The sequence below is a fragment of the Dipodomys ordii genome, unplaced genomic scaffold (assembly GCF_000151885.1).
Source record: "Dipodomys ordii isolate 6190 unplaced genomic scaffold, Dord_2.0 Scaffold123, whole genome shotgun sequence".
NCBI lineage: Eukaryota > Metazoa > Chordata > Mammalia > Rodentia > Heteromyidae > Dipodomys > Dipodomys ordii.
The window spans coordinates 5,855,225-5,880,387 of NW_012267339.1; the positions used below are offsets into that span (position 1 = coordinate 5,855,225).

General features: G+C 39.5%; 1 protein-coding gene across 1 annotated transcript in view; it reads left to right on the forward strand.

Annotated features, from left to right (window-relative positions):
- Rapgef2 (Rap guanine nucleotide exchange factor (GEF) 2) overlaps positions 1-25,163 on the forward strand; it is a 257,625-nt gene that overhangs the window by 118,495 nt on the left and 113,967 nt on the right. The window contains exon 5 of the mRNA XM_013029819.1: positions 23,963-24,038. Within this exon, the coding sequence (XP_012885273.1) occupies positions 23,963-24,038 (76 nt within the window). The remainder of the gene's footprint in view (positions 1-23,962; positions 24,039-25,163) is intronic.

Consider the following 25,163-nt stretch of genomic DNA (forward strand, 5'->3'; position numbering starts at 1 on the left):
TGTGATTTTCGCATGGGGGTTCAGGAGACTGCTCTGCAATTTTGTTTTGGTGTGTCTGTCTTTGCTTGGTTGCTGATTCTGTATTTGTAGAGAGAGTCTGTGACTGATCTGGGTTCTGTTGGGAGCCTATTTCCAGCTGCTATTCTGACTTACTTAGGATTCTCAGCTCTCTGCTGTAGATTGCTGGCAGTTCCCGCCTTTGGAAGGGTTGAGCAGCCTAGACTGCTTGTGTTTGCTCCTACGGTGCTCTTGTGAAGAACAGATGCTCTGGATGCACTCTCCCAAATACTGGAGTCTGCTATGGGCTCCTGATGTGTTTTTGTTTGTTTGTTTTGGGCTGGTTATGAGCTTCAACTCTAGGTTTGGGTGCTGTCCCTCAGCTCTTCAGCTCAAGGCTGGCACCCTACCATTTGAGCCACAGCACCACTTCTGACCCTTTTTGCTTTTGTGATGCTGAGGAATCAGATCCAGGGCCTCATACATCCAAGACTATCACTCTATTGCTGAACCACCTTAACAGCCTGAGCTCCTGCTTACTATCAGGTGCTGGCAGCCTGTGTTGCCCAATTCCCAGCCTAGGGTATATGGGTGGAGTTTTGGTGGGATTTGGGCTTCTCTTGTCCTGGGCCTCCAGGTCTTTTGTTGTCAAAGGCGTGCTTCCCGGGGAGTGTTGTTTCCTGGTTTTCTCCCCTCTGTTGAGGCATATGCTCAGCTTTTTACTTCAGTTGGGAGGAGTTGGTTGTGTTGTTCAGGCGCTAGATCCCCGGGCCTGGTTCCGGCCCCAGCCTGGAGCGCGCTCATTAGGCCTGTGCTGATGTGTATACCACCTAGGTTATGCAGCCTGGAGCGGGCTCGTTAAGCCTGTGCTGATGTGTATACCACCTAGGTTATACAGCCTGGGGGACACAGTTCAAATTTTTTCTACTGTTGGTAGTCTTGACCCAGGCGCGCTGTATATTCCAGGGGCACTATTGCTCTGGCCTGGCCAGTGGAGTGTGCTGTATGGGCTGGTGGAGCTCTCGAACAGTTCCCAGTTTTAGTGGGTCCTGTGGTCTGGGTGTTGGGGTAGGGAGTCTAGGTCAGGGTCTGGGGATTCACTCCAGCTCTGGTCTCCCTTGACGGATACACTGTCCCCTGTGGGGTACTCACCCAGGAGCTGGTTGTTTCTGTGTGGTGTAGGTCGTCAGTTGTTGTTGCAATCTGGGTTCAGTTGGGGTGGTTGCGGGCTGGGTTGGGTGGTGGTGGCTCTGTGTGATTCTTTTCTGTCTCTGCCTCTGTCGAAGCTGTCGGGTCAAAAGTGTCCACGCTCCGGCGGCTTCTTCGCGGGTTGTGATCTGCAGGCAGCCCCCTGTGCCTCTGGGGCCCGGGCAGCCCCCTCCAGGTCGTTGTAATTGGGATCGGGCTGGTGGTCTGCCGACAGGTCCCTTTGTCAAGCTGCTGGTGCCGAGCGGCTTTGGCGGGATGGAGCCTCTCTGCTCCTGTGGAGAGTGAGGGGTGGGGGTGGGATCCTCGTGGAGACTCCCGGCTGGTAGGTTTCTCTGTTCCTGGCAATCCCCTGTTTTACAAACCGGTACCTGGTGATCTGCAAGCGGCCCCCTGTGACTCTGGGGCTCCAGCAGTCCCCGCTGGGTCGGCTAGCCGGCGTCTTGGCGCACTGCCGCGTGGCCAGTAAAGGTTGGGGGACGGGTCTTCGCTTTTCTCTGTTCTGAAATTCTTCTTTTCCTCTCTTTTTTTGTTATTTTCTGCCTCTGGTTTTTCTCTGAGTGTTTGTCTTTTTGTTGTTGTAGGTCTCTTGGGGAGATTAAGCGTTGGAACTCGAACTCTCTTTTTGGTTGGAGAGAGCTGTGGCGTTTCTCTACTGCCTTGTTGCCATCTTGGTCCCCCCTCCCCTTTGTTATTGTTTTTAATGTACTATGTGATTTGTTTTTGTTTCTTTTGTATGTTCTTCCCCCAATGCTATGTCCTCTGTTACTGTATTTGATTTTGGTACCCTGGTATTGAAGTAGGGAAGGGAGGGGGAACAACAGAATGGTGAGACAAAGGACAAGGGGGGAGAACCAATGCAATAACAATATACACAAAACAATATGTTGGCTTTTCTTTTCTTTTTGTTTTTTTGATATTGGGGATCGAACCCAGGACATTGCACTTGCTAGGCAAGCGCTTTGCCACTGAGCTACATCCCAGCCCACAAAACAATATGTTGGATACAATCTGTATAACTTGAGGCTGGACAGGGGGTTGAAGGAAAAGGAATGTAGGAGAAAATTGAAGGAAGGGCTAACAAACAAGGTTGACAAGAAATGTACTCATTACCTTACTCATGTAACTGAAACCCCTCTCTGTACATCACCTTGACAATTTGAAAAAGAAAAGAAAAAAAGTGGTTGGGTTTTGTTGGGATTTGTGTATGAACAATGTGTATAGTAAGGGCTGGTGAGGTGTGGGGTTTGTGGGGATCACCCATAGCTTCTTGTGACTTTAAGTTTCTTACCTCTGGGTTCCATGTCTAGAACATGATAGTTACCTGCAAGTCTACTTGGTATCCATGTTTTTCTTGTCTCTAATGGCTTTGACAAACTGCCACTGATGCTCAAAATTTTTGCCTCCATTTTGACCTGTTTCTTTCATGACTTTTTTAAAATTTAAGAGCAAATAACACTCCAGAATTGGAAATGATAGCATTGAGGGCTGAAGATATGGCTTAATAATAGAACATTTTACATGCCTGAGCTCATGGGTTCTATTTCCAGGATCACAAAACAAGCAAGCAACAAAACAAACACAACACAACAAAACAAAAAACACCTAATTATTTCTGTCAAATCAGATGCCTTTTGCCACAGCTACTGTCTTTGTTCATATGTACTTGTTCCCATGTCTTCAGTCATTCCCCTGCCACCATAATAAAAAGATCAGCATTTTTCCTGTTGATCTCTTATATAATGAGCTTAAATGACTTCCTACTGCCAAACAAAATCTAGACTTATGTCTAGATTATGTCCCTTCTTCCATAATCAGCACCTATACCAAACCAATGACTGTGGTCTGAGCACAACTGTGCTCATCTTGTGCACATGGAAACCATGTGGGAAAGCCCACATTGCTGTTCCTTGTGGGATTTACCATTCCATGTCCACACTAAACTGTAAGGTTTTCCAGGGCACAAGCTCTATTACTCTTTTTTGCTTCCCCCAAGTCTAAGACATAATAATCCCTTAAAAAATACATGTTATACTGCTGTTGATTTAGGATTATGTTTTTACGCATTTTTTTTGAAAGATCCCTTCAAAAATGTCTCACAATACAAGATAAGACATCACTTTTAGGAAAAAGTTTTCAGTGATTTAAATTGTTAAATAACATAATATGCAGTGTGCAATCATTTATTCTCCATTTACAATAGCATAAGAATAAAAAATTGGAATGTATATTAAATGAAGAAGAAAATGAAAGTTATCTTCTATCTTGGATAATATAATGAGTCTTCAGGATTTGTTTAATGTCTGGTTAATACAGTACAAAAATGAGATAGCAAGGTAATGGAGAGCTTTGGGAAAGTCATAGGGAGTTTATGATTTGCCTTGTGCAGGTGGAGAAAGAGAGAAATAGCAAATCGTACCTTGCTGGCTAGCTATTTGTTCACCTTGTTAGTTATGGCTAGTTTTGCTTGCATAAAACAATTTTATAAAACACAACAGTGCTACTTTAGCTCTCTGTGAAAGAAGTCTGGGGTATACAGTCCAGGATAGGGTGATGGTGGTGGCATTGAGGAGGGATGAAGGAATTGTCTTCTCTATTAGAGCTCATACCTAGTTTCCAGTATGGAGCAGTACATTGCACAAAGTTGCTGAGCTTTAGTTGCCATGTTTGCACTGGAACCTGGAAGCAGGAGGAAAGGAAGAACAAGAATGTTCCCTTTTCTTTCCAAGTCAGATGCCTTGAAGCAACGTTTCTATTTATAGGTTCCTGTTCAGAGTAAAGGCATCTGGCCACTTAAGGCCAACCAGCATCCTGGAACATGGATTCTCTTCTGCAGTATCATGTTCCCTGCTTTTAAAAAGTATATTTAAAAATAGGTATCTAAGGAGAAAGAAGAATCGACAGTGAAGTAGGCAACCAGTACTCCTTTACAACTACCCTTAGGGTTTATCTCCCATTCAGTGATGCTTAATTGTCTAATCTGCTAGCCCTGGTCACATTCTTGCCATCTTATCTACACTCCTTTGTGTCTTATATCATCTGCAGTTTCTGTTTTTCCTACCTCAATGTCTGACTCAAGTTCTGATAGTCCCATGGCACATTTAAGGCAAAAGTATATGCTAATGGTTTTAAGAAAATGTTTGGGGAGCATCCCAAGTAAGGCAAAGTAAGATGGACAGATGTGACTATGGCTTGACTAGAAATTGCTATACCCTATGTGATTACATTCTGTTTTAAATTAGAAACAAGATCCATCCATTTGCATAACAAAGAAGGCAAGTAAAATAATGTATTTAGAGGACAGTAATATATATTAAGCCTTTGGAGTATTAGTTGTGCTTCTCCTTTAGTGTGAAATGTGTCCTGGAAAGCGCACATAATTTTCAGCTTTGTTGAGACTACTTTTTCCCCTTTTAAATCTTGTACATACCTGAGACAGAGAGCAAAACTGTTCCCTAGAGAAAAGAGTTCAAGAGCAGGATCAAGTTGGGAATTGGGTTGCTATAACTACAGCATCATAGATGTGCTATACAAATACATATGGGCTTTATGGGCTTTGGAATACTGGCACTGATGATAGCATCTTAAAAAGGTAAGTATTCTTAAAGGGAAGGACTCAAGTTTTTTTTGTGTAGAGGTAATACCAGATTACCTGAGGCATGAAGTCTTAAATAAGGGAATTGTCATTGATAGACCTAGGCATAAATGAGTATGTGGTAGAATTACTTACCCTGGAATACTTGGATTTTTTTCTTACAGAATTTTTTTTTTAACTGCATAAGGTTTTAAAGTCTGACATGGATGCCAGTGAAATACTGTATTGTTTTTCTCAGTTAAGATCATGAAGTTTTTGGTATTAGCTTATACATGAATTTAAAACCCTTATTTATGGCACAGTTATTTTCAAATGTGGGATAGAGGGATGGCAAATTGCTGTTTTACCTTTATGAGTTCAGGATGTGTCTTAAAATATGTTTATGGCAACTATATTTTGTTTAAGGGTATTGGGGAGACTAATAGAGAACACGAAAAAACATTGTTAAAAGAATAAGTGATACATAAATCAACTATCCACTGTGAATTTGGACTGTTTTTATTGAAATAAAAATTTCTACTTAATTATATAGTTCTGGGACAGTATATCATCTTTTATAATGAATAGAATTCTACTATATTTTAAAGGTAAAATTGTATTTGAATGTTAAAAAATTGACTATAGTGTATGTTAAACTTATTTTTTTTTTTTTTGGTACCAGATCTGAGGCTTGTACTCAGAGCCTGAGCACTGTCCTGGAGTTTTTGTGCTCAAGGTTAGTGTTCTACCTCTTGAGCCACAGCTCTACTTCTGGGTTTTTGGTGGTTTTTAAAACTGGAGAGTCTCATAGACTTTCCTGCCCAGGCTGGTGATCTTCAGATCTATTTTCTGAGTAGCTTAGTTTACTGTTGTGAGCCAGCAACACCTGGCTTAATTTTTTAATATACTGTAAATTACTTAAAAGCACTAGTTGAAATAATAGCTTGGGTATGTAAATCAATACTTTTTATGTAAGAATTTAAATACTAAATATTTCTATGATTAATATTTTGAATTTATTACAGTTCAGTTGAACTGTTAAGTTCAAAATTTAACTGTTTTCTTAGATATTTCTTTATACCACCTAACATATTTATGGCTTCTTTGCAGTTAAATATAAAACATAATTTCTGATATTGAATGCTGATTGAATTGTAGAGCTATGTAAGCATTATGTGACTTTTTAAAATTACACTTACCTAAAATTTTTGATTTAGACATTTCAGGAAAACTTTTTAATTTTTTATTGATGACTTACCTAATTTATATTTTATAGCTGTAAATTAGTGTGATAATGTGTATCTTCATTAAAATAACATTGCTGTAGTTCTTTAACATTTTTGGATAACTTAAAAAATAGAAATTGGAGCTGTGTGTCCATTGTTCACAACTGTAATCCTAGCTACCCAGACAGCTGAGATCTGAGGATCCGGATTCAAAGCCAGCCTGGGCAAGAAAGTCTATGAGATTCTTCTCTCCAATAAGCTACTCTGAAAAACTGAAGTAGTTCTGTGGCTCAAGTGGTAGAGCGCTAGCCCTGAGCACAAAGAATGTCAGGTACAGCACCCAGGACTGGCCAAAAACAATAAGAAATTTTTATTTGTTTCATTTTTACTTATATTTTCTGAGTGGTATGAGGTAATGATTAAGGTTTCCTATTTTTGTACCTGGATATTCAGTACTTCTGACAGTTCATTGAAAATATTATTTGTTCATTGGATTGTCTCAACACATTTGTTAAAAATCAATAATCTAATTGTAGTATTTACAATTACTTAGATAAAATATTTAGTCATAAAATTTTTTTTCTGGAACCTCTTCTTATTGTTCTGTCAGTTCTTATACTAATACCATACTGTCTTTATTTGTGTAGCTTTACAGTAACTTTCAGAAGTATATACTATTACTACCTACATATTATAATCCAAATTTTGTTGTTTTTTTCTTAATCTAACCAGTGTATCAGCATCAAGAATGCTTGTTAGGGAACAGGGGCAGAGCTGAGGTGGTAAAGCACCTGCCTAACAAGCACAGGACTATCAGGTTCCAGTACTGTCACCAAAAGAATAAAATAAAATTGTTTTGTAGGATTTTATTGGCATTACACTGACTAATCCTGTGTATCCATTTGGGAAACATTACTACTATAAAAAATTTGAGGTTTCTAAACCATTAACTTGGTATATCTCTTGTAAAATTTCCCTTTAAGAGGTTGAAGTGTTTGTATATAGGTCATACAAAACCTTTATTAATTATATTCCCCAACATTTTTTGTGTGTGCCAGTCCTGGGGCTTGAACTCAAGTCCTGAACATGCCCTTGAGCTTCTTTTGCTCAAGGCTAATACTTTAACAACTGAGCCACAGTTCCACTTGTGTTTTTTTAATAGGTGATTAGAGGAAATTGTCTTACAGACTTTCCTGCCCAGGCTCGCTTTGAACCATGATCCTCAGATCTCATCCTCCTGAGTAGCTAGGATTATGGGTGCCTGGCTCCCTAATTATTTTTTATGATAAAAGGATTTTAGCCTTTCAGTTTGTAAGGGAAATGCTAAAACACATCGACTATTATCATTTGTGTTATTTTCTGGAAGAAATAGAAGGAGCACATACCTATGATATACGTGGTTCATGAGAGAAGGGCCATATTCCATTCAGATGAATTAATGGCATTTTATTACTCTCTCCTTGCAAGAAATTTTATATATATATATATATATATATATATATATATATATACATGCATTGTGAATTTTGCTTCTCTTTTCTTTTCTTTTTCTTCTCCTTTCTTAGAAACATGTTCTTTTAACTTCTAAGAAGGATGCATAACATATTAGTCAACTGAGGTAAGTTTTGGAGTAGGACTTGTCTTACAAAAGCAGGAAGGGCTACCATTTTGACTTCTCTTCTGAAACATGCTAGATTGGGGAAGAGTGGCTGATTTTGATGTCACACATGGGATCCTTTTAAATAATTCAGATATGTAGTTAGTTGCCTGTCATGTAATTTAGGTTCTTACTGGTGGGGAACCTGTTTGAATCATTCATTAATTCATCTTAATGTATTTCTCATTAATTAGCTATATAGAATTATTTCTTATCAGTGCCATTATTTATTTTGCTGCTTTAGTGAGTTTTGTAAACACTAGGTCTTTTGAAGATAAGATATTAAAACTAAGCTTCCTACTCTGCTCAACTCACAGCTAGCCAGTTTTGCTCCTTGAAATAGTGGACATTTCACGGTGGCAGGGAAAAATCTGTAACGGGCCATAACTTTTAAACACACTGATCAGCTGCCATGTGTGTCCAAAGCACTGTGATCAGCAGACCTGTTGGTGCCACTGTGTAGACTGATAGCAGCAGATCAGTTTAGCTGAGCTGTCCTCTAGCACTTTGGTCACGAGGACATAGACACTACCAAAGTGTAGTCATCCCATTGTCCTTTTGCTGGTTTAGGTTGTGGCAGGAGAGAAAAACTGTTTGCTCTCTTCATTCAACCCAATACAGCTGAGGTAAGAACCTCCTTTTTTCTCATGAAGGGGAAAAGCAAGAGCAAACAGCCTCTTTTAACTTTTCCCATACTGTGTGGATTTAAATTTATGCTTGTCTAGTACAGTAATCCCCTAGGCGAGGTATACAACTCAGCATCTTTCTGGTGGAGAGTAACAAGCTTGTTGTTAGCAGAGCTTTAGGAAATTTAAATAACAAAAATTGCATTGCAAGCTCATCTAAGCATTTGACCTTGAAGACTCAGAGCCGACATTGCAGATTTCCAGGACTCAGAGTGTAGTGGAAGAATTAATAGAAATTGATAAAGAGGGTTTGTCAGGGCTGCTGAGGTCATGAGGCTGGTATGCGGAAAGAGTGCCCCTACAACATACGCAACACATAAACGCTGCTTGGAGAGGTGGGTGGGTCAGCAGAGCAGGAAATGAGCTGTCAGAAGGAATGTTGGCTGTGCACGGGAACTACCAGCCCTAGAAGCTGCATGGGCTCTCTGGCAGAAAACACACAGGGAAATGGAAGGACTTGGGGCTGCAGAGAAACCAGCTCCTATAGGAGGTGGCGGCACTATTGCACTATTGCTGTTGCTGGCGCTTCAAAGATACTGAAGATAGAGCAGGTTAGCGTCTTGATTTTAGAACTGTAAATACAAGTGTTTAACACTTCTGTGTCAGTAAAATAGGCAACAAACTACTGAGGAATTAGCAGGGTGGGGGGAAGTACAGGGAGGAGGCCTTGGCTTGTAATTTTTGTGTGTTCTGTTTTCTAAGTAAAGGTTAAATATAGGTTTCCCCAGCGAATGTGTACTTGGTGATATTGCTGGACTGTTTCTAAATGAACCATGTGAGACATTTGGTGGTTCTTTAAGTAGGTGTCAGTTTTCCAAAGACTTCTGGAAGATTTGCAGATTAAAGTCTATTCTTTAGAAATGGCTTGTAATGTGTGCATGACATATATTTGTTGTGTATGGGTTTGTTTTCTAAATAGCTGTTAATTTTAGCAGTTTTTCCGATGAGTGAAATCAAAATATTTTTATAGCAAGTCTTTCAGTCTACTTTGTACTTCTATTAAGATTTAACCTGTATATTTTACTGATTTTGAGAACGAAATGTAGGGTTCTTGTTTTTGTTGCTTAAAAAAACCCATAATGTAATTGCTGCTGTGCTATCTAAAGATAGTGATATGTATGTTTCTTTTTGTAAATCCCCAACAAACAAGTTGATTTTTGTTTAGGACTATCAGTCTAGTCAGGAGATTTTTTTTTTTAAAGAAGGGTAAAATTGGGGCTGGGGGTTTAGCCCAGCGGAAGGGCGCCTGCGCGCAAGGCCCTGGCTTCGGTCCTCAGCCCTGGGAAAAAAAAGGAAAAAAAAGGGGAGGGGGAAAGAAGGGTAAAATTAGTAACTGTCATTTTCTAGAAATGAAGGTGTGGAAAGTGGTAACTTGTAGAACCACATTTTAAATGAATGATTTGGATTGACTACCCCTATAATCTCAGTGAAGCTGTGAATGTCCTTGCTGCCTTATATCCTGAAGTGAATGCGTTTGCATTCCTATACTGAGAAATAGCATTCCTCCCAGCAGTTCTGACAAGCAATTCTGACGTACTGGGTGAATGGAGAGGCCCACACAAAGGGCAGGGTTAGAGATACTGAGGCTTCTGTGCTAGGCCCTTCCTCTCATGGAAAATGAACACTGTTAGAAGTGTCCTTAACTTGGGTGGGAAAAATGTGATGACTGAAATTTAGGACCAGTTAGCCTTAAGTACCCTATCCACTGTCTTACTTCCTGTGGGAATTTACAAAACTAAGTAAGGCATTTGTGCCTTCTGGTTATCAATCTTGAACTTGAAGAAACGTATAGCAGACTATTACAATTTTTTTCCTGTTTTACAATATGAGGGTGATCAATTAGTAAAATTTTTATTAAGATTTTTACAAAGATTGGTACCAATGAAATATTTTCCTTGGTTTATTTCAATTTTAAGAAATGAATTATTTGTAGTTCTTAATTTTTAAATTGTTCTATACAAATACCTTTGAAGAAAACTTAAAGAGAGCAGAGTTTTGGGTGGTTGTACTGTTTTCAGAGCAGTGGTTCTCTCCAGTTCTGCTAAGGGGAGCACAAATGGACATTAGGAATAATCTACCTATGGTTTTTTCACCCATCATTTGCTGGTGGCCTCATTTTTTGTTGTTGTTTTAATATGGCAGAGAACTACTAGATTAACAGGACCTGCATGAACAGTGAGTTGTCATCTTGTGGTTAGGATTATATGTTTGTTCTTGAATTGCACAGGGACTATTAGTTGAAAGTCAAAGTGTATAGCATATGAACAGAACAGTGTAGATGCGCTGAAAATAGACAGTAGTGATTACATTCTAGTGGAACAGTAAGTGTACCTGTATTCATAAAAACATACATGCCAGACATTTTTCTCTTTACCATTTCTCTCCTAACTTTCCATTCTTGTGTTAAAGGCTAGTGCCTAGTACAGAAAGAGCTATTACATTTTAAAAAGATTAGGGCAAATTTGAGATACCTGTTACCTGCCTTTGTTGCTTTTGAAAAACAGTGTTTACATGTATACTTAAATATACATGTAGGTATTTTATACACACATGTGCACACAACAAATGAAATTACTTAGATGACTTTAAAATAAGTATTTTAATTTGGAGATTAAAAATAAACATTTAACAAACAAACATTTAAATATCTTTGTTTATCTCATGATATGTGGTATTTAGTGCCATTTCAAAGACCAGCTAATTGAAGTTCTGGCAGTAGCTGCCTAAAGACACTTATATAGGACATTCACATCTTGTGCTATTACAGGATAACTTCACAGTTCTTGATGGTTGCTGTTTGAACTGAGTTTGAATTGTCTCTTGTATATATGCTATTTTGTCTTTTTAAATAAGTATACTAGCTAGTAAATGAGCCTACCCATTGAGAATCTACCTCAGTGGGAAGAGTTCACTTTTGTCACCTTTTATTGCATTATGCTCTTTGTGTTCTGATCTTCTACAGAATATAAACTGCTTAAGAATTGGGACATATGTTGTGAGATTTTTGTAAACTCTGTATTGATACTGAGGTTGATGTTGACATAAATGATTCTATTTATTAAATGTGTAGGGAACATTTTTTTTTTTTGCCTGAACTAATCAGGGGTGATTACTGAGATTTAATCATACCTCAGCACCTTTTATTTTATTTTTTATTGTGAAAATACTGTACAGAGGGGTTACAATTACTTGGGCAAGATAGTGAGTACATTTCTTATCAAGCATTGTAGCCTCCTCCTTTGTTTACCTTTCCCATCCCTTCCCAAACTCCCCCGCCCCCTCACCTAATCTTCCTCTCCCCACCCCCAAAGTTGTAAAGTTCGTTTTCGACATGACAACTTGTACTTCTCATTGTTGCAACGGGTCCACTTGTATCCTTATTTAAATGACTTGTTTTTCCCCTTCCCCTCCACAAATTATACCAACATTAAATACAGTGAAAGCAGGGGTTATACTGTGGGGGAAGGACATACAAAGCAACCAAGAAATAATCTTATAAATGCTTTAGAAACAAATGCATGAAAGAAAAAAAACATTTAAATACATATCTTAGGGCTCATTTTCCTAACATCACCTTATCTGACCTTTTCTGCTTGACTCATATATATATATATATATATATATATATATACACACACACACACTAGATATTGCAAATAAGGGAAACCATGGGACCTATGTTTCTTTGGGCCTGGTTTATTTCACTTAATATAGTTTTTTCCAAGTCTTTTGTAGGGAACATTTTTAAAAGGAAGTTAGCAAAATAATATGAAATAACATGAGATAGGGAAGCTTAATTTTTTTGGGGGGGTGGGAGGAGTCCGGTCGTGGGGCCTGAACTCTGAGCCTGGGCACTGTCCCTCAACACTGCAGCTCAAGGCTAGCACTCTACCACTTGAGCCGCAGCGCCACTTTCGGCTTTTTTCTTTCTGCTTATGTGGTGCTGAGGAATGGAACCCAGGGCCTCATGCATGCAAGGCAAGCGCTCTACCACTGAGCCACCTTCCCAGCCCCGGAACCTTAAATATTTGACCACTGAGATTAATAATAGGTTAAAGAAATACTTAAGTATAATTGATCCTTCAGAGTACTCATTAAAAATATTTGTCATATTTGTTTACCTTCTTGTCTCTTTCTACTTTCACTTACAATCTCTGTCACATTATTGCTCAATGCTCATAGAAACTGGTTTATTTCTGGGTTTTTTAGTGGCATAGTTCAGTCATCCAACTTAAACTTTTTCCTTAAACTTTATTGTCTGTTCAAAGTACAGTTTCTACTTTTAGTACTCAAGTCCAGTTTTTTTTTTTTTTTGAAAAAACACAAAGCCCTAACACAAGTATCTTCTTGATAGTTTCTCTGATGAGATTTGTTTGTTTTATGTGGTATAAATTCAGTGTCACTTTAAACCTTTATAAATGTAAACTTATTTGTGAATCTGTAAGTGGCATTAGTTAAGTTCATACTATATTGTACACATTAGCATTACATGTTTCCAAAACATTTCTGAAACACCAAACTGAATCTGACCATGAAGCTCTCTGCCAACCCCAATCCTGGATAACATCTCACCTACTTTGTTTTTGAATACCATTGCTTCTTCATGTAAGTGGGAGCATAAGATATTTACTGGCTTTGTAGCCTTAGTATAGTGTTCTCAGGGTTCATCTCTATTGTTGTATGTATAGATCTCTACTCATATTTCTGTTTTATAATCCGTTGCTTCCTCACATTTTGTTTATACATTTGTGGCTATTGTGAGTGATGTAACAGCGAATGTTGATGCATGGATATGTGAGTATCTGCTTTTCAGCGGTTGGAAAATTGCTAGGTGGTTCTGAGTTTAGCTTTTTGAATGGCTGCACCATTTTGTATTCCTACCAGCAATGTGCGTGTTCACAGTTCTCCACAGCCCTTTTCTCTTCCTTCCTTTCTTTAAATTATAGCCATCTTGGTAGTTAACATTTTTCATATTTAGTTTCAAGTATGAAATAGAATGTGGAGCTTTCAGCATTTTTAAAACTTAGGTACTTGTGTATCTTCTTTGGAAAAATGTTTTAATGCTTGTGTGTGTGTGTGTAGGTGTGTTGCTGGAGAATGAACCCTTGACTTCCTGCATTCTGGGTAACCCATTCTACTCTTGAGCTTATTCTTCCCTACCCTCCAATCCCTGATCTCCTCTACTACTTTCTTGTTTGGCTCACTTTTTATTTTTTGACAGGGTTTAGCCCAGGCTGGCCCTGAAGCGTCCTCTGTCTCTGTTTTCTGAATGCTAATATTACAGGCATGCATCACTGTGTTCAGTGCCTTTTGACACTTAGTTAGCTTTTTGTTGTACAGTTTAGGAATTCTGTATATATTCTGGGTGTGAATTGCCATCATTTTCTTCTAGTATAGAGATCATTAAGCACTTTCCTAATAATGATGTCCTTGGTAAGTTTTGGTGAAATCTAATTTGTCTATTTTTTTTTCTTTTGCTGTTCATGCTTTCACTGTTTAGGAAGCCATTACCAAATTCAGGGTCATAAAGATTTATTCCTTTTTTAAAAAAATTGCTAAATATTTCATGGTTTGGGTTCTTATGTTTAGGCTCCTGATCCATTTTAACTAATCGTTGTATACAGGGTGAGGGAGATGTCCAGCTCGATCTTTTTTAAAGGAGAAGTTCAGACATCTCAACACCCTTTGTGCAAGAGGCTGTGGAAGGATAATATAGATTGGTACCTTTACCAGCAATCAATTTGCTGTAGATTCATAGGTGTATTTCCACACTCTCAACTCTGTTTTTTTTGGCTTGAATGTCTACCCTTGTACTTGAAAGAGGATCGGCCATATCCATTCCAGGGGACCACGCAGAAGCAGGCAGGCACAGGAGATTATTACAATGTTTAGTAGAGGAGCCATATCTCCCCCAAGAGGGAGCACATGGCCTCTGTCACTATGCAGGTAGCAGGAGGGTTCCGGGGGAGATGGAAGTGAGGTAGATGGGAGTTCAGGAGGTTCTGGGCAGAGAGAGGGAGGGGCTAGTTGTATGGGGGGAACTCCAGGAATGGAAGGGGGCCCCTGGGCCCCAGGGTGCTGCTAAGGACCAGAGGTGAACATAGCACTAACATTCCCCACTCTGTTGTTTAATAAACATAGGGGGTACCAGGCCAGGGAGTTTGGGCGGAGGTCCTTTCTTCTGGAGCTACTTCCTGCTGTCATGTGTCTCTGCTTTGTTGCTCAGCGGGGTACTGTCCATGAAGCATCTGTTGAAAGTTTGGTTGGTAAAAGTCCTCCTTTTTCTTTGGCAATAGTTATCTTAAATGTAAGACACAATTAATAAAAGGCAAAAATTGTTGTTTGTACCCCAAGAGAGGAATATGCCATGAAGGGATTGATTTCCAGAAGGAGCTATTAAAGACCTGAAATTGCCTTTTCTGTCTCAGATTGGAGACATACCATGGTACTTGACTCCTGGCATCCTGGAGGAGGGGGAGTAAGACTTTTTTGCTTTAGGATCACAGTAACCTGAGGAGGGGGTAGCAGAAATATTTAAAGGTACCAGAGCCAGTGGGTGTCTTGGGCTCTTTTGTCTACTTCCTGCTGGACTGAGGGCATCAAGGAATCCCTAGAGCTGGGGTCTTTAGGATCTGGGACTGTGCTGGGCAAGGCAGGGCAGTGTAAGTGATGTCTCTGGTTGCCTGAAGGAACAAGATGGCCACTTGTTTCCAAGTGGTATCCTGGGCAGGAGATGTTATCCTGTTGAAAGAGACTTTTGGAAAGATCAGGCAAAAAAAACTGACAAAAGATCAAGCAAAAAGCTGACAAGGTGACAAGGTCAGTTAACATGAATGACATAGGAGAACACACATTGGCCATGGGCCAGAAATGTTTCATTTGGAGAATAAAGCCCATTCATTACAGGGAAGGTGAAATAACTGGAAGAAGGCAGAAAGGAGGTGTCTAGGGTCTTTTGGGTTACTGGGTAGGGGAGAGCATAATGGAAGCTACTATAAATACAAATAGCAGGCAACAAAGTCAAGACTGCTAACTTTTTGTCCAGTTAGAAGGTAGATAGGTATGGGCATTAGGTGGGAAAGCAACTATTTCTCTTGATCTCCCAGCTCTGATTAATTTTGAAACGGCAAGCATAAAGCGACTCCAGTTAGGATGTCATCTCTCTATCGTTTTCCATTGTCAGGACTGACTTTGTCCTGGTGGGTGTCTCAGCGTCTGTTGCTGGGATAGCTTGTCCTGGTTGGCATTTACAGTTTGGACTCAACACCTGGGCACTGTCCCTGGCACTTCTGCTCGAGGATAGTGCTCTACCACTTAGAGTCACAATGCCACTTTCAGCCTTTGGATGGATACTTAGAAGTGAGTCTGGAGCCACACCTCCAGCCTGGCTCTGTGCTGATTAGCTGTGAGATAGAGGTTTAGAGGGATTTTTTTGTGCCCAGGAAGACTTTGAACTGTGGCCAAAGACGTCTTTGTTACAAAAGCCCTTTTATTTATCTATAACTTCCAGTTTTAAGAAAACCCAGTAGATGTTTTTTAAACTGGGACTGATTGGCACTCTAAGTACCGCCCACTGCTTCTGGGCAGCCTGTTTAAAGTGGCTTATATACAACATTTAACCTTTAAAAATGTACAGGCCTTTTCTTGGGGTACAGCAGCATAGTCGGTTTAACACCCTGGTTTATAAAAGCATTTTCTGGCTGGCAGAGGAACCTGATTTCTAGTGGCCCCAACAATGCCTACCTGTGTAAGCCTTTAAACAGACCTCAATAGGGACATAATCTCAGATCTACCCGCTTCTTAACAGATGAATTTAACCAGCTCAAAAGTTACTGTCAATTAGGACTTTGAGCAGATACAGGGTGTTTGGAATTTAAATTACTTTTTACATTTTAAAAACCTTAGCTTTTACTGCTATCACAGATGACTGGCAAGTTTTGCCCAGTTAGACTAACATGGACATTATGCATGTTTACAGACTATCTTTCCATGGCCTCCTGGTTTGATCAATTTTTTGGAGGGCCAAGGTCAAGTAACTCAGGGTCTGATACCATTTTTGTTATGTAAGCAATTGCTTGTAATTGCCTCCGGATGTTTTAACATTATCAGAATCCCCAGGGTGCCTTTTATGTTGGGATTTGGCATTTGGCATTTTCCTTGGTCAGTTGCTGGACTTGAATTCAGGGTTTAAGTGCTGTCCCTCAGCTCTCCAGCTCAGGGCTAGCGCTCGGCCACTTTGAGCTTCTAAGCAACTAGGCTTTTGAGCATTCTGCTGACAGATCAGAGATGATACTCTCACAGGACTTTCATCTGTCAGGGCTGGCTTTGAACTGCAGTTCCCAGATCAATGAGTTTTTACAAATGGCCATTTATACTCCAATTAAAAGCAACAAAAATGGTCATTGGAAGTAGTTTTATAAGCATGGTTTTACCTGGAATTTATTAAGTTATATTTGACAAACTTGTCCTGTCTTATTGAGGGCCTGCTCGAAACTTACAAAAAACTTTGAAGGCAAACTGGATTAATCCTAATTTGTCTTTTTTTTTTTTTTACTTTGAAAGAAACCTTTAGGACAATTTTTATCTTTAAACTTTTGTCTGGGAGGCCAGCCACTCCCCACAACTTCCCAAATTTTTACAAAGGGGGACAGTCATTTTAATCCCTTTTTGTAAAGTTACTTTAACTTGCATTTAAAAGTGTATAGAAAGAGTGGCCATTTTTTTCTGCAGTCTGAGTTACCTTTAGGAATTTACATCCAATTGTAAAACAGCATAGAAGTCAACATATCCTTTGTTCAAACACCCCTTATGGTCTTAACTTGTGGGGATTAACATTTACAGAACCAAATATCTAAAGTGGCTTGTGTTTTGCCCTAAGTTAGCAGGCTTTTGATCAACTGTGATGAAGCGAGGTCAGAGTCTGAGTGAGGCTGTGACATCTCCCACCCTGTATGGACTGTTTGCACTTCCCACTGGTTACCTGCAAAATTTCTACATATACTGGTTAAAGACCTGATTTACACTGGCTTTTGCAGGCTGGTGTCACTGGTTTTAACTCCTTTCCAAAAGTATTTTAAAACTGCCTGTTTTTGATTTGGCTTAGTCAGGTCACAAAATTTTAAAGTAACTTAGATTAAATCACAGCTTCCATTGACAAAGATTTTTTAGTAAGCAGAGTACTTGGTAACCTTGAAACCATAACCACTTACATATAGTCAAACAAACAGAAAGATATGTTTGTGCACAGATTATAGAGAGCGCTTAGATTTTAAAATTGGCCGTTTTAAAGTTTTGAAATTTTAGCGTTGTTACTTTTTCTAATTATAATGGAACCACATGGTCAGTTTAAAATATAAAACTTTGCCAACAAGAAGAAGCTTAGTGAAGAGCAGTTGACAGGAACAGACACCACTGCAGGTCCGGTTGGGGGTGGGGGAAGGTCACAGAATCAAGTTGAGTTGGCATGAAACAGCACTAGAATTACCAGGATGCCAACACGGCTCATCCAACCACAAGCTCAATGCTAGAAAGAAGATTTAACAGAATTAATACACTTTTGGTAATATCCAAACTTGTTGACCTTTTGGGGGAATTTAAACTTAAAACTCACCCACTTTTTATCTCAAGGAGTATACATTCTTCTAGGGCTTCACCAAGGCATTTAGCATATGAAATACTTGTGAATACCTTTAGTTAGCTGAAAGGAGAGGTTACCCGAAGCTAATTTTGGAACTGCAAGTAGCAGAGTTTAAGGGGGAAGGGGTGAGAGACAGAGACAGAGAGTCAGAGACTTTTACTTTTACCTGCCTGAGCGCTCACAGAAGTGGAGTTTTAAATTTGGGGCCAAATTTGACTCTGATGGGGGCTCGGCAGCCCTCCCAGGGCCATATGGCCTTAATGTAAAGAAATTTAGTGTCCTTCCCCTGGTAAGTGACTTGAAGCCATGCACCTACAGTAGAGCGTCCTCTACAGTGCGGTTTGGCTCCTAAAGAGGGGGTGGCCAATGGAGAACGTCGTCAAATTGGTCCACCAGGGGGTCCTTGGGCCACTGTAGGCCCCTAGTGCCTAGGCGGGTACTTGGCCAAGATTTCGGTCAGACAGTGGGGTTGGGCTTGGTTAGCACACAAAAGCTCAGGTGGCCTTACCACTGAGATATTGGAATCAGAAACCTGGACCTCGGATAAACTGGTCACTTACCCTGGAGTGGGACTTAATTAGTGGTGTTGGATGGGTTGGTGGAGTACTAGGTCAGGAGAAAGTTACCTTGGTGGTCCTCTGGCAACCGTAGTGTAGGATCTCAGGATAGGTCCCAGGGCAGCTGGTCGAACCCCCTTCTGAAGTGGAGGGGTTAGCAAATCCACTGGGGAGCCTATCCCTGTACAGGCCACCAAGGAAAGAGGATCAGACACATCCATTCCAGGGGACCATGCAGAGGCAGGCAGGCACAGGAGAAAGATTATTATAAGGTTTATTAGAGGAGCCATATCTCCCCCAAGAGGGAGCACATGGCCTCCATCACCATCCAGGTATCAGGCGGGTCTGAGGGATAGGAAGTGAGGTAGATGGGAGTTCAGGTGGGTCTGGGCAGAGAGGGAGGGGCCAGCTGTATGGAGGGAACTCCAGGAATGGGAGGGGGGGCCCAGGTCTGCGCGGAGCCGAGGACCCTGACAGTACTAATACTATAATGCCTTGATTGTTGTAATTTTAAGTAAGTTTCTAAACCAAGAAGTGAGACCATAACTTTGTTCTTGTTCAGAACTAGTTTGGCTAATTAAAGGTTTGTGAATTCCATATGAACTTTTTTTTTTTCTGTAAAAACAAAAACTGTTGGAGTTTTGTTAGGGATTGTGTTGATTCTTAGGTGACATTATGTAATGTCATATTAAATCTGTTACAAGATTTAATAACAATAAAGAAAGGTGCATTTAATATTTAATAAGACTAGTAGTTGTTCATTGGTGAAAGTAGCACCAGTGATTTATCCACACTGTTAGGTTATTAAAAAGAGGTAGCCGAGTAAGAACAGCACCAGCACACACATGGTATTCAGGTAAGGGGTAGGTTTATTCAGTAGACCTGCTGTGACCAGGCAAGGTTGGCACTCCACGTGGCTGGGAAAGGCCTGGGAATGAGAGAGAGCTGGGAAAGAGAGGAAAGAGAGGGAAAGAGCTAGAGTAGAGAGAAAGCAGAGAGAGCTAGAAAATAACAAGAGGGCGTCTGGGCATGCACTAGGCCTTATCTAGGGTATGGGCGGAGAAGGGTGTGACCACATCAAATTCAGGTGTGACCTCAGCCGAGGCAGATGTGACCTCTTCCAGGTTTCCCAGTTGTCTAGGTAACGCAGGTAACTGGGTGGAGACTTTGCTGCGAGGAGGGTGGAGTCTGCTGGCCATCCAGGAGCGGACCTTACACATAGTCACTTTTGGAGCAGAATTTAGTCAAAGGCATTGGAGTAAACTTATCCTTATTTCTCATTTTTCTTAAAACACTCCATGATTGGAGGTGCATTTTTTAGCCACCCAAGATATTGTTTACTTGTCTAATTTCTGAAATTTCTTAAATAATGGTTTTAGAAATTTAAGTGATACAAACTTTCAGCTGTTGTTAGGAATGAAATGTTATTTTAATTTAATTAAGTGCTTTTCTTTCTTCCTGAAAGCCCCTTGGATTCCTTTAATTTTCTTTGTGGAAATCACTTCAGTTCTGTGTTTTTCCTGTGGAAATTCTAGTGTAGTGTCTTATTAGCTGCTACATGGCTTCTGCAAGAAGGTATATAATAATCTTGATTCTTGCATCAGGAAATTTATTGTTGCCATTAATTTATTGTGTAAGTAGCAGTTATGTCTGCTATTGCCTTTGAAAACTTGTAGTTTTCATTTGTGGTGTATGCGTGTGTGCGTGCGTGTGTGTGTGTGTGTGTGTGTGTGTGTGTATTTGTGTGTGAGTGCGTGCTTGTGGACTGTTACTGAGGCTTGAACCCAGGGACTCATATTCTTTTTTTTTGGGGGGGGGTGACTCATATTCTTACTTGGCTGGCACTCTATCACTTGAGCCACATCTTCATTTTTGGTTTATTGCTGGTTAGAGATAATTGTCACAGATTTTTCTTACCAGGCTGACTTTAAACCTCCATCCTCAGATCTCAGCCCCTTAAATCTCAGCTAGGATTACAGTCATTAGTTACCAGCACCTGAATCTTTTGTGACTTTTGATTGAAAGATAAGAAACTGTTATTTACTAGAATATTGATCACTTCGTATAGAGCATTTCATGTGCACCTGGGATTCTCTTCTGCTTTCCCCTGCATTACCTACCTATAACTTCCTGAAATGTCTGAACATTATTCTTGTTAGTTTTGTTTTATGATTTACTATGAGAATGTGTAAATGCCATTTGGAAATCTGAAGATTTCACTTTAGTCCTTCCTACTAAAGGACCGAAAATATCAAATAGGATTGATCCTTGGATACCTTTATCTCCTTTGACTCTGACATTTCAAATTTCAAGAATTATATTCATTTCCTTACTTATGTAACTGTAACCCTGTCTACATCACCTTTACGATAAAAAAATAACATGTTATAAAACCAATAAAATATATCTACTTATTTTCAGTTATTGTATACAACTGGGTCAAATATTTTTTAAACTACACAATTATACTTTCAAAGAATCAGGAGAAACAAAGTAATGTGTGGACTTCATGGGTTTCCAGCTGATTCTTTCTTGCTTAGTCTGTCCCTTCATACCTCACAGCTTCTGATTTGTAAGCTAACTGTAAGTCACCTCTGCTAGAGCCCTTACACCTGACTGTATTCAGCCAACACTCTGCCTCCTCTGAAGGCTGTTCTTTTTCTAGGTTCTTGTCTGTATTTGAAAAAAGATTTTTGTGTCATTAACATGTATTGTGAATACATTTGCCCTCCCTACTTGGTGTGTTCAACAGTGTCAGACCAACTGACACATAAGACAGGTTGCATTTTCCTCTGTGCACTTGTGATGATGTATACAGGCTTGAGAGGCATGATGGCCACAAAGTCTGTTTCTACTGTAGCTTCCTTCCCAAAATATACCCAAGGGAATCTTTTTTACAACATCTTAGGAAATGTAAATTTTCAGCCCAAAAGTAACAGTATTGATATAGTACAATGCATGACTTACTAAGTTCTGTTGAGTAATGTTTAATTGGTAAGAGGATTTATGGGAGTTGGTACAATATTTAAGTATAAAAGAAATGGCTATCATATAGTTTATGTATATTGTTGAAATTTGTTACTTACTTGGTTCTTAAAATTTATGAACAACTGTCTTGGAACATATTTTAAGTTTTGATCATGTATAGGATCATTGTATACATAATTAAAATTTGTGATTTTTTTCTTTTTCTTTTTCTTTTTTTTTTTTTTGTGAGTGGTGGAGCTTGAACTCTGGGCCAGGTCTCTGCCCCTCAGCTCTATAGCTCAAGGTTAGCTCTCTACCACTTGAGCCACAGCGCCACTTCTGGTTTTCTGGTGGTTTATTGAAGATAAGAGTCTCATGGACTTCCCTGCCCAGGCTGGCTTTGAACGGTGATGCTCGGATCTCAGCCTCCTTAGTAGCTAGGATTACGGGTGTGAGCCATGGCGCCCAGCTGATTTTTTTTTTTATTACTTGTTGAAATCATAGCCATTCAGTTATTGTGTTCATAAACTTGCCTGGGTATATAATTAAGGTAAGATAGGACCTAGTTTCCTGGTTGTGTGTGTGTATGGGCACATTAGTGTGTTGCATTGCTGATGATTAAATCAGGATTTTGTTAATTTATTTAGTAATAAACCTTCAGTGTGTAATATATATTTTAAATAGATGGTGAAAACATGAAACCTATTGTACTTTACAAACACATTGAGACTGCTTTTTTTTGGGGGGGGGGGTCCAGGCGTGGGGCCTGAACTCTGGTCCTGGGCGCTGTTCCTCAGCTCTTCAGCTCAAGGCTAGCATTCTACTACTTGAGCCACAGCACCACTTCTGGCTTTTTTCTTTTTTGCTTATGTGGTGCTGAGGAATCGAACCCAGAGCTTCATGCATGCAAGGCAAGCGCTCTACCACTGAGCCACCTTCCCAGCCTGAGACTGCTTTTAAGTTTGTAGTTTATCATTACCAGCGCACTGGTGGCTCATGCCTGTAATTCCAGCTACTCAGGAGGCTGAGATCTGAGGATCACGGTTTCAAAACCTGGACCGGAAAGTCTGTGAAGCTCTTATCTCCAATAAACCACCAGAAAACCGGAAGTGGTGTTGTAGCTCAAGTGATAGAGTGCTAGCCTTATGCAGAAAAGCTGAGGGACAGTGCTCAGGCCCAGAGTTAAAGCCCCATGACTTACAAGAAAAAAAAAAGTTCAGATCATGGGCTAGACTGTGACTCAGTTGGCAGAACACCTGAGTCCTAACCTCAGCTCTGACAAAAATTCAGATCATTTTATTGTACAAGAAAGATTGTGAGCAAGAAGATGAGTTTATTTTGCCTTTCTTGGCAGATTTTTTCACTTTTATCTGTATTTTACTCTGATATGTACATTTGTGAGAATATGTGTGTCTGAATGTGTATGTGTTTTGAAATTATTTTTCAAATATTTTATACATAATTCTGACTTTGCTATTCATATAAATTTATGTGTGAAAAGACTTAATTTATGATCTAGCATAAACTGATAGTTTCATAAGTGAATAAAGGTTGGCAAATGAAGTGGTTAAGGTGGTTTGCTAGAGATCACAATTGATAGGATGAGAGAATGTTGACTTTCTTGTTTTCTTTCTCTTATATTGGCTCCTCTTTAAAAAAAAAAAATTCCTTGGTTCCTAGCCTGTTTACAACCAGAAGACAATGGAGTTACAAAATGGGTATGAATATCCATAGAAGGCACTCAAAATGCATAATGAACTTGGGAAAATGGTTCTCCATAAAAATAGTGCCTTAGAAGATTTCTTTAAAAAGATAATTCACCAAAATTTGTTCTTTCTTTTCTTTTTTTCTGCTGTTTTCCTGGTGGGAAAAGGAGACCTTTGGAGTAGTGAATGAGTTAATAAAGATATTTCATGGAACAGAAAAAGGACAAGCAGTTCTAAGTTGGAGATCTTTTCCTTAAAATGTTTAAATAAACTGATTTGAAAATTTAGAAAAATAAACACACTTTTTAGGTAAAATACATACTCTGAACTTGAGCAAGTTAATTTAGAAAGGAGAACTACTTGACTATTGTACTTGTTTTGATCATTTTAATAGTTTTCAATCGAGTCATTTTGCATCCTTGGAATATTCTGGAACTCACCTGAGAAGTATTTAACAACCCAGTAGAAAACACAGTTGTACTAGTTGTTTTTCATTTACATTATTAAATTTGAAAACTTTATGTCAGAAGTCTCCAGCAAACACATGACTGAAACTGAAGAATTTGAGTACTTCCTTACTATCCTGTGTTAGAACGACTAAAGATAGTTCTTTCTGTCCAGAATATACTGTTTGTAGTTGTGGTTAATTTTTTTTAAATCTGAAGGGTAGGCTTAAATTTAGTGTTGATATTTCTTAAATTGCTAGGATGTTCTTAGCTGAGTTTTTTTTTCCCCCTCTCCCTTTCTAGTTTTGGCAAGCGTTCTGCTGGAAGCTTCAGACGTGGTTGTGAGTGCATTGTTTTAGAGCCTTCTGAAATGATTGTGGTAAGACTTTTATGAGAACCTTTTCTTCCTAAAAAAGTTTTATGAAATAGTACTTCTACAAATACTTATCATGATATATTTTTATAACATTTTTAAAAATAAATTTTGCTGTGAATTTTATACTTAAAATTGTTTACAGGTCAGTTAAATGTAAAAGTTGGAAGAAGGACAAAAGTATAGTGTTTGAACTTTGTAATTCAATCTGTATTAACGTGTTTAAGTGATGTTTGGGAAAGACTTTTTTTGTTGTTGTTGGTTATGGGGCTAGAACTCTGGGCCTGGACACTGTCTCTTAGCTCTTCAGCTCAAGACTAGCACTCTACCACCTAAGCCACAGAGCCACTTCCGGTTTTGAGTGGTTTATTGGAGATAAGAATCTCATGGGCTTTCCTGCCTGAGCTCCCTTTGAACCTCAGTCCTCAGATCTCAGCCTCCTGAGTAACCAGGACAGGCATGAGCCACCAGTGCCCAGCTTGGAAGGCCTTTTTAATCACAAGGGTTTTAGCTCTCTGGGTGTTGATTGGAATGAATGAGTTACTTTAAATAAACCAAGGCGGTGAAATCCAAGGAACAATTAACAGGAGAAAAATACATGACTTTTTTCCTTTAATGATTAAAAGAAAATAAAGAGACCACTACTGTGTTAATTAAACACTCTTCACTTCTCATTTGTGTGAGAAGCACACATAAAAATATTAAAATATAAAATAAAGGATACATTATGCTAAATGTCAAAATAGATAAAACAGTTAAGTTCTAGTAAAATAATCCCATCATATAGCCTCCTTACTGTGTAACAATGGTTTTTAAGGGAGGACAATAGATATCCTTTAAAAAACAAAGCAAGCTGAGTGCCTGTATAATCTAGCTGTTTCAGACATTGAGCTCTAAGGATTGCATTTAGAAGCCAGCCAGACTGTAAAGTCGGTGAGACTGTTACCTCCTTTAACTAACAAAAAGCCAGATGTGGGGGCTGGGAAGGTGGCTCAGTGGTAGAGCGCTTGCCTTGCATGCCTGAGGCCCTGGGTTCAATTCCTCAGCACCACATAAGCAAAAAAGAAAAAGCCGGAAGTGGCGCTGTGGCTCAAGTGGTAGAGCGCTAGCCTTGAGCTGAAGAGCTGAGGG